We start from the raw sequence: 13,108 nt of genomic DNA on the forward strand, positions 1-13,108 counted from the left end.
GGATAAGTATGTTTAGTGCATGGAGGACTTCTTGTTAATCTCCAGCAGGAGATGGCCCCCATCTTTGTGGGTTTTACAGAACTGTTTGACAGTATGTGCATAAATCCTTTGCTGCAACTTTGCAGCTGAGGTCAGCCAAGAATGAAGTAATTGAGCATAAAGCTGGGACAGGGTTGCAAGGTGTTGCTCAACCTGTTATTTGGAAGATGAAGCACCCCAATGCAAGCTCACGCTCAGGTGTGTCCTTTGGCTGATGTAATGCCAGTCATCTGTTGCCTCACTGAGGTGACTTGGTGACACCAGTGGGTCCTTCTAGAAGGAAGTACAGAAATCCTCAGAAGAGCATTAGTTGAAATGGAACAGTCACACCCAGAAGCATCCCAGGGAAAGAAATGAAAATGAGGGTCTGTTTTGGTTGCCAAATATTCCTGCACCCAGACAGGCCTTGGAATATCCAAGGTGGTTCAAATGCTGAGCTGAGGCACTCAGTGTATTGTAGAAATGCAGCGTGACATTCAAGCAACAGTTGTGAGTTTTAGCAAAGCTTGGCCACAGGATTTTACGGTATCTTGTACTGCTAGTCTTGTGATGCTTGTTTTGAACCAGATGTGCTAGGAATTTCAGCTCTAAAGGATTTCCTCTGAAACCTTTCTCAAATGGTCTCTTTTTGTTGTTGTTGTTTCAATCCTGAATGGTTTAAAGCTAAAGATATACAAAGGAAGCTGTCCGTCACCCCCCACCATCTAACTTCTAATTAAGACATCTCTTTAAATGTATTGTTTGTATTTTGTCCAATATGTGCTTTTGAGTGCCCTTTCCTTCAAGAAACTAAAATATAGATTTATTTGGAGGGGCTGCATATATGGATTATCAGCCTTGTTAGGAGTGCCCCAGATAATACTGTCTGCATGTGGAAAACAGTCTCACACTGTTCTAAGCAAATATATACTTCCTACAGTAGAAATGCTCCTTTCTGGGGTTAGTATTGGGAAAAATTAATTCCTGTTTTTAGGAAGCAGTGCTGCTCAGTTTTTCTTTCTTAAAAAATAATTATTTATTTATAATATTTAATATTTAATAACATTGAATATTATAATATTTATTACTGTAGCATGGTGTGCATTTGTTTTAGCCAATATGTTCTTAGAAATGATACAGTTTGAGAATCTATTCAAATTGTGTTTTTACCACAATCACTTGCTCTTCTCTCATGTCTTCTGACAACTTCTGCAAGTACCACCACTTTCTCCTACTGCATGACAGTTCACATATGGGGGAGAAGGTAACTGCTTACATACTGGGTTGGCCAAAAAGTGACTGTGTTGTTTTTAAATAGAAGGACGTACATGTCTTGAAATGTAACAGACTTCATTTTAAACTGCAAATTCATTATGTAACTTGACAGCTGAGAAGCTTGAACTGTTTTAGAAAAAGAAAGTGCATGATTTGATTAACATTTCAGAATTGGTTTGCTAAACTTTGGTCCAGAGATTTTGATGTTAAGATGCATCATGCTCAGGAAGGCCAACAGAAACTGATAACGACAAAATAAAGGCATTGATTGAATCCAGTTGACGTTTCATGACACGAGAGATTGCTTATAATGTTAACATATCAAACTTGAGCATTGAAAACCATTAAAAACAACTTGGATACGTTGGGAAGCTTGATGTTTGGGTACCACGTGAGCTCAAAGACATTCATCTTGCTAAGCCCGTTGACACCTGCGATTCTCTTGAAATGTGATGAAAATGATCCATTTTTGAAATGTGTGATAACAGGTGATGACAAATGGGCCATCTACAACAACGGCGAACAAAAAAGATGCGATTACTTTTTGGCCAACCCAATACAAATAGCAAACAAATGAAAAACAAAATTAATATTTTTTTTTTTGTCTGGCAGTTACTTGCTCATCAGGTATGACCAGTCAAACCCTTCTATATAAGTGGTATTTTTGGGATACATTTTCTTAAAGCATTCAACGGAACATTTTTGAACTTGTTCATCACTTTCACTCCAGCTGGCAATATGATGGGAGTCTTCAGACATAAGGTTCCTATGAGGTTTTTTTTTAAATCAGCAGCTCAGTAGAGAAGAGAGACACTGATGGATGAAAAGGGTGTCATGTAAATGCAGCCTCCTGCTAGGTGCTGCAAAGCCTACGTTGTTGAAGGCTGATGTAAATGCCACAGGAAAAACTTTAATGGGAGTTCATGACTTATTTGTGACCATACCTTAAGTTACAAGTTCGTGCATAAACTGAACTTTGCTAGTTCTCCAGGTTACCAAACTTTGACTTTCAGAAAAATCTTTTTATTACATAATACTCTTGTGTGGGTTAAGAAATCAATAAAATTCCATAAGCTGTTTAAAAATAAATATTGTGGAAAGATTTTTGTAAATATTAATCTTTGTGGGTTTTTTGTCTGTTTTTTTTCCCCTCTCATTTAGAAAACTCTATGTGATGTCATTCTTATGGTTCAAGAAAGAAAGATCCCAGCTCACCGTGTTGTGCTTGCTTCCGCCAGTCATTTTTTTAACTTGATGTTTACTAGTAAGTCTTTTCAAAATTGATTGGTTATAAGCTTTTGTGATGGTGTCCTATTAGACTTGTGGCTGACAAGCTGTTTATTTTATGAAAGTGATTAATTTCAGTGATAAATATAAGTGAAGATTTTGTCATTTTGTGTCCTCCTTTCATTCATCTCTGTTCACCTTTCCCCTTAATTTCCCTATACTCTTGATAAGTCAAGTGTTACTTCTTATATAAGCTCTCTTATTAATTGGGGCCCATACACTCTATGTAGGTCTCTATGAGGGAGTTGGTCTCCCTCCCTTCACCTGAAAATTGGGATTTTTTACTCCCATGGCAGAATTTGTCTGCCCCATTGCTTCCCACTAGGCACTTCCACGTATAAAACGGGCTTTCAGAAATGTAAATATTCTTGCATTTATGCAGTCTTTACCAATTCAGGTATGTAGTGTCTATCTTACTTTTATATGTCTTACCCATGAATTGTAAAATTACTGTGCTATGAAACTCATTAAAATTGAGTGGAAGTAAAATAACTGTGCTTCCCAATGGTCAGCTTGTAACCGTCTGTGGGCAGACTCGGTGCTGTGTCTGGATGTGAGGAGCTCAGAGCTGTCTCTTGTTACCAGCTTGAATGTGGAAAGAGCTTTTGACAGCACAGCGTGTGCTTCCTGTTTTTGGTAATGCTATCTTGGCAGCTTGCACTCCAGTCAACAGCATCTGTGACCTTTTCTGTTCAATCCAGTTTATCATAATTTACGTAATGCAAGCATGCACACACACCAGTTATCTTGTTTGTCCCACTGCCTCCTTTCTTCCCTGGCTTGCATTAATAATCCTGGGAAAACAGCAGTCAACTCTCTGTAGTTTTCAGCAGGTTCCCACTTTGTATAATCACTTTATTTTCTACTGTTTGCAAAATGTACAATAACTAGAGTGGCTTACTGATGTAGTTTGTCTTTTCATCTATTTGCAGCAAATATGCTTGAATCAAAGTCCTTTGAAGTGGAGCTAAAAGATGCAGAACCTGACATTATTGAACAGCTTGTGGAGTTTGCTTACACTGCAAGGTAGTTTTGTTACTTAAAGCTGACACTTTTTCTAGGAACTCTGCCAATTGTAAATGATAAAATCTTAAAATAATGCTTTTATGATTCATCGGTTTTGTTACCATTACAGTTCTTTACTCTGTTTAAAGCCTAATGTGACTAGACCTATCGTTTTTCCCTTTTCCTTTTTATTTAATCAGTAGGAAGCCCTGCAGACTAAAGAGAGTAGTAGTTGTCTCCAGAAAGCAATTCAAAGCACTTCAAGCTTTTGACTTCTCTGTTGGAGTCAAATGATATTTTCCTATTGTTCTGAAATTCAAGCCCTTAAAGATACCAGCAGGGTTTTTCTTTATGGCCGTAGTAGCTATCACACTGAACCACTTCCAGGAGATAGACCTTCTTCTCAGGACAGACAGGGTGGGTAACTGTTCTGTGAAAAGCATTTCCCTCATATCTTAGATGGTCCATGGGGAAATATGGGGGGCTTTGGTTTTGTTTGTTTTGTTTTTGTTTTTTTGAACAGAGCTTGGGCAAATGACTAGGACAGTAAAAAGTATTTCTTAATCAGCTCTCAGACTGATGGATGGCAGGCCTTTCATCTTTGTTCTAATGGGATTAGCTCTCCTTAGGAAGGCTCTCTCCTTTGAGAGGAATCTTGTATACTCCATCAGTGGAGAGAGATGCCGGTGTCAGCACCCCAGCCATGTCGTTGCCTCCCCTGGTGCCCAAGCCCTTGTCTGTGGGCTCTGGACCTTCTCTTGAAGCTTTGCCAGACTGGTGGTTCTGCTGGTGTGCTCTGGGCAAATCAGCCAGAGCAGTCCTGACAGTGAGTTTAGAGAGGTTTTGCTGATGCCTGTTTGCGGGTAGGAGACTGTCAGAAAAAAGGTTCTGTTCATTTTCTTCTTTTGGAAGTGGCTAATCACACAAGTCAGTGCAATAGTGTGGTACTGCAGAAGATCTGTGTTAATGGCTTATTCTTCAGAATCCAGGACTGTTTATTCTTTGTTCTTCCTCAGTAAATTAGATAAAATGAAAGCAATTTGGAAAGATCATGAAGGGAAGTTGTGTCTTCAGACTGTGCATGAAAGAAAATAGCAGGGAAATAATTTTGGCACTTATGTGAATTGGTGCAAGTTGTGGTTTTTGTTTTGTTTTGGTTTTTTACTACAACAAAGTAGGCAATTTTAGTGATGCTAATTTTACATCTTTTGTTTTGCAGAATCTCGGTTAATAGCAATAACGTCCAGTCTTTACTAGATGCAGCAAACCAGTATCAGATTGAACCTGTGAAAAAAATGTGTGTGGACTTTTTGAAAGAACAAGTTGATGCTTCTAATTGTCTTGGTAAGAGGAATGCAGACTTCAATTTACTGTTTATTTTTAAACTTTTCTTTTCCTGACAAATAGATAGTATTATCTGAAAGACAGTAGTATTTGGCTAAATCCAAGCACCTAAAAATAATTTTGCTCCGAATCTGTTGTCCTTGCTGTAGACAAAACAATCTGGCAGTTGTCTTCACCAGTGTTAGAGTCCACTGCCTGTGCTAGGTCTCATCCCAGCTTGGCAGTACCCTTGAGCTTCTTGTTTGTTAGAGAACCTCATATGTTTAGTAAAGTGGAGCTTTCAGTTGTCGTTACTATACTTTGAGACAGAATTTGAGAGAGTTGCAATTTCTACAAAACTAGCATATCTTCTAAAAGTATGAACAGGATGAGTTTAGGTTTCTATTGTTTCTAGTTGCTCTTCATTTTGACTGAAATCCACAAATATCAAACCTGCCCAGGTGACATTTGATGTGTTCTTTAGTCCTAATGTGAACTCTGTTTCAGAAAAGGTAAATGACAAGCAGAACTAAATATAATTTCACGCTTAATATTTGGTGCCCTTTATTTAATCAGAGATTAAATACAAACTTGTTTATAGGGTTTCTTATTGACATTTGTCATGTAATTCTCATAATAACAACTTAGTCATGTTTGTAATATCTGGAAAAGTGGGGTTTTTTTCTTAATCTTTCCTTCATAGGTATAAGTGTGTTAGCAGAATGCCTTGACTGTCCAGAACTGAAAGCCACTGCAGATGACTTTATCCATCAGCACTTCACAGAAGTTTACAAGACAGATGAGTTTCTTCAGCTTGATGTTAAGCGTGTGACACATCTTTTGAACCAAGACACGTTGACAGTGAGGGCAGAGGACCAGGTGAGATCCCTGTTTCATACCAGCTGAGAGCATTGAACTTCACTATCTTTTTTTGAAGTATCCCACTTCTGGTGTTCCTACAGTACATCGCGCACACAGTGCTTGCTAAATTGTAGGATAAAAGGTGCATCCTAACTTGGTTAAAACCAAACATTAATGAATACCCACATTTCCAATGTAGTAATTTTATGTGTTGTTTCAGCAAACTATAAAGAAAGAAGTCATTAAAAAAACCAAAACACTGAAAGCTAGATGTGTTTACAGTGATGGATTGATGGCAGGCTGTTATTTGGGGAGCAGATACGAAAAAGTTCAGGTGACAGAAAGGAGCCTTTAGATTCACTCAATTAAAAGTTGTAACCTGTGGTGGAAGTTACATTCACAGCTGTCCTGTTTCTTGATTCAGATTACAGCACAGCCCTGAATGCTCGTTCTCCAGCTTGTTCTTCCTACTGCAGGAAAATAGGAAGAGTATAGGTGTGTTTGCACTGCATCCCAAAGAGGTGTTTGCAGGATGCTTCTTGTAGCTTCTCATTCAAGTCTGTTGTAACCATAGTAAAATCTTTCCTTTCTTGCTGTGCTCTTCTGGTGCTTGAACTTGGTTCAAGCCGAGTTGACTCCTGCTTGAGTTGACTCATACCTTTTCAATGCAACAGAGAGATCTTGTAGTCAAGATCTTATCTATATCCGATTAGCTAGAAATGGATGTTTTTCTGACTGTGAACTTTATCTTTCACAGAATTAATGCATTTTCTTCAATGTATCTGTTGCAATAAAAAGCTTCAATGAAAATAATAATTACTAAAAGGGGGGGATAGTATCAGGTGACTAGAATATCATAGTTGTTTTTTTTTTAAGTATAAATATGAGTTGTGTCACAGCTCAACATTCTTGCCATGTGCTGGGAGAAGTTCAGGTCACAGGAGAACATTCTCAAAGCTGGCAGTGTTGTTTAGCTTGCAGCCAAAATGACACTTCGGAATTGACAGTTTTTAAGTTCTGTTGGTAAGGTAGGATGACATGCTTTAACTTAGCAGCAATAGTAGAAATTTTGTGTAGACAGCACGACATCATTAAAATTCCTTTAGGAAAGTGGCAGTGTGCAGTATGAAACTGCAGAAGCTTGCCAGTGACACTAAAGAAATTTTATTTCTCAGGTGTACTACTAGAAAATTGACATTACAGCAATACAAAAAGATTATAAAGCATATTTACATTTAGCAAAAAAGGAAGGTAGCTTTAACTACTAGCTGCCCTTTTTCTGTGTGCAAGAAATGTTTCTCTTGACTGAAGAGATACAGTGTTCCTGTCCTGACCTTTCTGTTGAATTTTCTTAGCTGATGGAATTGAGCCTTAAATATTTTTATTTCTCTACTCCCCCTTATTCCCTGTCCATTTTGCAGGAGTATAGCTGAGGAGATTTAGCAGTCCTTCTGAATAACTCCAATTCTGCCATTAAATGTCTTTCCACAGTATATCTCAGTTGGTCACTGCTGATCACATTTCAGCTACAGGTATTGACTGTGGTATCACTTGTAAGGAAGTTAGTGCTGACACTGAAGTGACAGCATAGTAGATCAGTTTTCTATGTCTGAGCAGCATTGAAGTACCTTAGTCCATAGGTAATACTGTATTTTTGTTTCATTCCTTCCTGATGCAGAGGTCAAACATAATTAGAGCAGGTTTCTTGGTTATCTTCCCTGTTCTGTCCTCCGTGCCCCCGAAGAAAACACGTTACCTTTTCCTGTAAAGAGGAGATAGAGAGGAGGGTAAATCTGTGGCTCCGTGTCTGAGCATTGTCTTTTCTGGGGTTTGTTTGGTTGCTTTGTTTTGCGTTTGGATGTTTTGGGGGTTTTTTTTGGAAGGTGGTGATGGATTCCCCACATACTAAAATGTCCGTATAAGTTAACCTCCAACAGGCAGAAGATTCAGTTTGGAGCATTAAGGTTTAGGTTTTTGTCTTACTGGGTGGTGATATGCATTATCCTTTTATTATTTTTTTTTCTCGTTTAAGGTTTATGATGCAGCAGTCAGATGGCTGAAGTATGATGAGCCAAATCGCCAGCCGTACATGGTTGATATTCTTGCTAAAGTCAGATTTCCTCTTATATCAAAGAACTTCTTAAGTAAAACAGTTCAGGCTGAACCACTTTTTCAGGATAACCCAGAATGCCTTAAAATGGTGATCAGTAAGTTGACCTCTAGCAGAAATTTTTCATGTTCTGTGTAATTAAGAAAATGCTGTCGAGTTTTTGGAAATTGTTTGCTTTAAAATGCTCTGACAACACTTTCACATTCAATTCATCTGACTGTTCCCTCCAGGATACTGCATTTAGCTGAAGTTGGATTAGCAGATTATCACGTAAATAAAACCCAGTTTATGTATCAGAGTGTGACTTTTCATTTCTTTCTCCTAGCAGATGATATGAACTCCACGCCAAGTAATGGAATGGAGGTTTTTGTCAGTCAGTCATTAGGGTAATTGAAAGTGTTAGAGTGCCTTTGGGACAGGGTAGAGACTTCAATGTTGTTCATATTTGTATGTCAATTAAAAAAAAAGTTTTTATGTAAAAGTTTTGAATATTATAAAGCTTCCCTAAGCAAATTAGAATGTTAAGCATCTGTTGTGCTATATTCATATATATGTATATATACACTGACCATTGAAGCTACAGACAGTTGCATTCTCAAGGTGCAGATGAGGTAGGGAACAGGCTTCCCATTTGTTTTTAGACACCATTTGTGAAATATTATTATGCAAGAAAGAAAATTCTAGATGTTGATAAATATTCTGGAAATAAATTTTTAAAATTTGGTAGCAGTTAACTAGTTGGCTTCATTTTAGTGTAGATCTAAAAACCAGTATGCAACTGTTTTCCTTCAGTCAATGAGCAAGATTCAAATTAACCTATATGTTGGTAAGTATTTGCAGACAGTTGACATTTCAGTCATACTACTTGTGTGACATGGATTTGAGTGCATTGTTTAAGAAATAAGGATTTTTGTTTGTAGCTTGTAATGTCACTAATATTTTTGCATTCTTTGGGCTGTTTCTTAGGGGAATGCTTATTTTTGTATGCCAATTTTAACTAATATTTTGCATTGTCAAGCCAAGAACAACAGTGAGGGGTTTTAATGAGGTACAATGTAGTAGAGATGCTTTCCTTATTAATCAGAAACTGGGGGGTGAGGAGGCAGGCATGGTTGACTCCTCACTGCATTCAAGTCTCTTCATTTAAAGCTAGTATTGTCCTCTTTAGGCTCCCAGTTCTGATGTTCCTTTTCTTTGGGTTTGCTTCCTTTTGCCTCTTTCAGAGTGACAAATTTAGTTACTTGTTAATATTGGCTAAATGAGCAGATCAATAAATTGGTATCTATAATGCAAGTCCATATCCATGTCCTGTATTCACATTTGAAATGGGGTGTAAATCTGGAAGCGTGCTCCCATCCTTATGTGCTGCTGTGCATTCTTCCCTTCTACGTTACACCTGAACAGCTTTGATGTAAAACCATGATTTCCCCCTTTTCCTTCCCTCCCCTCTCCTTCCCATCTCTGCCTCTGAAATGTCCCTTTTCATGTATGAGCTACACCAAATCTGCAAGCAGTTTTTGTCTTCCTTCCAGGTGGGATGCGATACCATCTCCTTTCCCCAGAAGACAGAGAAGAGTTAGTGGAAGGTACGCGGCCAAGAAGAAAAAAACACGATTACCGCATTGCTTTGTTTGGAGGCTCTCAGCCCCAGTCCTGCAGATATTTTAATCCAAAGGTAATCGTTACCTCAGAATGCATTAAGATTCACTGTTTGTAATCTTATGTGTTTTATTTGCTGATGACATGAACTAAGATAAAATGGTCTACAAAATGGTATTAGGAAGGATGTATTCCCTGCCTGTTGGGTACACAGGTGGAAGGGTATGGTTAATTAGGTATTAACACATCTGTGTACCTAGATGTTATACTGCATTTTTGAATAGAATGATTGTGTTTGTTTGTTGGCAGTATTACAAGTGGAGTTCTGATAAATCCACCAGAGTTGTGAATTGATTGGTATGTGCATCCCGCAGCTGGAAATTAATAAAAGGTCACCAAAACATCAAGCAATTGGTTAGGAATATATGAAAGTCTATGCACGTGCATGCACGTATGTGTTCGCATAAGTCGTCAAAGGATTTTCTTTTTAGCACAAGTTAAATTAGCTCATATAGTTAGTGTAGAACCCAGTTTTAGAGTGCAAGGTGGTCTTCCAGTGCCTTTATTATAAAGATGTAACTACTTCTAAATCCCAATGTTTCACAATTTTGTTTGTTCTTAAGAGTATCTGAGGAGAAGAACTGGGAGTCAAGTATTCTGTAAGTGGAAAAGAGTGAGTTTCTTAACAGAAAATGTAGAGATGGCCATTTAGAGCAAGCAAGCTAGCTTTGCCTGAAATTCGTTTTGTTTCCTGAATAAAATCCAGCCACAGGAATGGTGTATATTTCAGCTATGCAGACTAGATCACAGAATCACACAGATGGTCTAGAAATATCAGCTGCATGCAAAAGGATTATCCATACTCTGTTTTACCAGGCATCAGGGCTCTCTAAGTTATGAGATCACATACATGTAATATTTTGTTGCAGAAATTCTGGTGGTTCTAACTCAGCATATTAAACGCTTGTTATAATTTCAAAGGGTTTTGTGTGTAATCTGTGTGAAATTTATAGTCAGTGTGAGCCTTGTCAAATCTAATTCAGAAAGAATGAGCCCTTGGGATGTGTTTTGAACTCATGATTCACATCCCCTTATATGAAGTTAAATTGAAGCTACCTTCTTTGAGCACCACTTATGTCTGGAGGAAAAACCTGGTAGGTTTTGCTGACTTAGGCTGAGAGACATTTAATAAGTATTTTTATTGGGAATTTCAAATTTCTAAATAATGACCACCTTTTTTCCTTCACACACGTACTCAAGTAAGAAAGCAGTCCTCCAGCTGAGGGTGAGGAGGTGAAGGGAACAGAGCAGACAGTGCTTTCCTTTCCAAGGTCTAGCCAGGGAAGCCTTTGATCAGAGCATTCATCCTTTTCCAACAGTTACTTGGTTTTGGCACTTTAACAAGTTGTAATTCAACCAATATGCTCCTTTCTTTTATTAGAAGGACATCAGATCAAAGTTTCGCTATCTTAATCTCCAGTTACTTGTGTTGGAACAAAGCTGATTTTAGGCAGGATGGAAACTAGCTTTGAGACTCACTGTCCCAGTCAGTAATTGGCAATGGTATTATCAGCATAGCATGCACGTGGTCTCGTTAACAACCTAACTCATGGGTTAAATTCCTTGAGTACCTCATGTCAGTGGTGGTCAGAACTCAAAAGATGAAGGTTGTTGCTTCATCACTCTTTATAGACTAATATAAACCCCCTTAACTGTCACCATGTATTTTCTGAAAACTTAATCTTCTTTGAAAAAATAATAATAATCTCAGTGCATGCTGAGTGTACGTAGTTAGGTGATCTTCAGTCAGACCTAAACTATAGTTTTACAAAGAAACCTGTTTTGTGGTCAAAAAGTCATACCTATATAAGATAAAATAGCTCATTTTTTCATAGACTGTGCAGGCATAACACCAAAAAAGAACTGAGCATGGAAGAAATTTTGCAGAACTGCCTCTTGATCAAGCTGTATAACCTTGCATGTGGGTTAATGGGGGAGCGATGGGGGCAGGGAAGGAGAAGGAAAACAGTGGGTAATTGGAGATCTCGGTTCTAACAAGCATGTCTTCCTTGAATGTTTCGCTAGTGCTTATATTCTTTCTTGGACATCCTTAGCTAGCCTGTCATGTCTGGTTGAATAGCTCGCTCTTACTTCATTTTCAACTCTAAGCTATTTAAAGGTCCTTTTCTAGATGTCTTGCTTGAGTATCTGAGTTTGATCTTTAACTGTGACAGTAGCTTCTTAAATGCAACAAACCAAGGATCCAAAACCCCTGCTGGATTAGCATTATTTGCATGCAAAATAAATGTGGGATGTAAGGCTCCAGTGCTGCAAAGACTGTATCACATTTAACTCGCTGTAATTACTCCCATCACCTTTTGATGAGACTACCACATAGCAGAGAATTAAGGTTGTGCATGTACCTGTGCAAGGTTAGGACCTTCAGAAAGAACTGAAGTTTTTGTTTGTAGTCTGTTGAACTGATTCAATAGTGAAATCAAGTAGAAATTCAGTAATTTTTAAATACTTATATGCCAGCTAAATAAATAGTACAAAACAAAGGCTGTGTTAGTTTCTCAGTTGTGATATAAATTTCCATAATTCTAACACTATAAAACTACTCCAAAAAATTAATTTTCACTGATTGCTTTGCATGCAAAATTATTCCCTAATGTTGATCTTAATGTCCTTGTTGTCAAAAAGGGTTCTTTAAATAAGAATGGATTGGATACTGTGTGTTATTTTTACTCTAAGTCTATATTTGTTGTCTTTGTTGCACTGTAACTGATGTTTCTATTGATGCATGTACTTCATCAAGAGAGCAAAATGATGCAACAGGACAGATGCAGACGGGCATAAAACTTGTGGAGCAACCTGGCACTATTTTGAGTAGAGATGTTTGTTTTCAGAATATACGAGAAATTTGAGATGCCCTATTAACAGTGGGGGGAATAATTTTCTTGCTGAACTTTCCATAGAATATTTTTTTAAAGCTGCTCCTTTTTTCTTTCACCTCCCAAGTTGGGAATAAAGTACTTTCTTGTTTTGTTTTCTGAATTCTTGATAAAACTTATACGTTACTTTATGGGATGGTGAGGCAGCCATATGCTTATTCTTTTGAAATTGCTATCTCTGGTGATCAGAAATGGCTGCAAGTTTTAACTTTTAAATAGTGCAAAATCCAGCAATGGTAAGTAAAAAGTACCAGATGCCTGGCATCACTATTTCTTGATGATTAAGGGAACCAGCATACCTTGTATGAGGAGATAGAGCTGTAGCCAGTGAGCTATCATTGGGGAAGTTGTCTGTATTAGGCACATCTGTTGTTTTCTCTGATGAACTTGGAAGAGGAGGTGTCAACTGAAAACAAGGGAAAAGTCTTAAACAAAAAGAGGTACTTTTTCACATTGGCCCATAATTACATGTGCTATTCTGCCACAGGGTCTTGTGGCTACTACAAGTTCAGATAGTTTAAATAAGTGATTAAATAAATTAATGAAAGAGAAAAAAGCCTTTCAAAAACTGTTAAATACAAAGATGTGGCTTCTGCCTCTGGTGTCCTGCATCACAGTTTGTTGAAAACAAAGATCAGCAGGGAAGTGTCACCATATACCTATCTTGGTCTTTCTT

At 37.8% G+C, this 13,108-nt stretch overlaps 1 protein-coding gene across 1 annotated transcript in view; it reads left to right on the forward strand.

The window, feature by feature from the left end:
• The first annotated feature begins 2,458 nt into the window (after window positions 1-2,458).
• The window catches only part of KLHL7 (kelch-like family member 7), a 17,333-nt gene continuing 6,683 nt past the window's right edge, over window positions 2,459-13,108 (forward strand). Inside the window, exons 1-6 of the mRNA XM_010189590.1 lie at window positions 2,459-2,557; window positions 3,513-3,606; window positions 4,805-4,929; window positions 5,612-5,787; window positions 7,802-7,976; window positions 9,412-9,554. Of these exons, the coding sequence (XP_010187892.1) occupies window positions 2,479-2,557; window positions 3,513-3,606; window positions 4,805-4,929; window positions 5,612-5,787; window positions 7,802-7,976; window positions 9,412-9,554 (792 nt within the window). The 5' untranslated portion in view covers window positions 2,459-2,478. The remainder of the gene's footprint in view (window positions 2,558-3,512; window positions 3,607-4,804; window positions 4,930-5,611; window positions 5,788-7,801; window positions 7,977-9,411; window positions 9,555-13,108) is intronic.

Source organism: Mesitornis unicolor, unplaced genomic scaffold (assembly GCF_000695765.1).
Source record: "Mesitornis unicolor isolate BGI_N332 unplaced genomic scaffold, ASM69576v1 scaffold17198, whole genome shotgun sequence".
NCBI lineage: Eukaryota > Metazoa > Chordata > Aves > Mesitornithiformes > Mesitornithidae > Mesitornis > Mesitornis unicolor.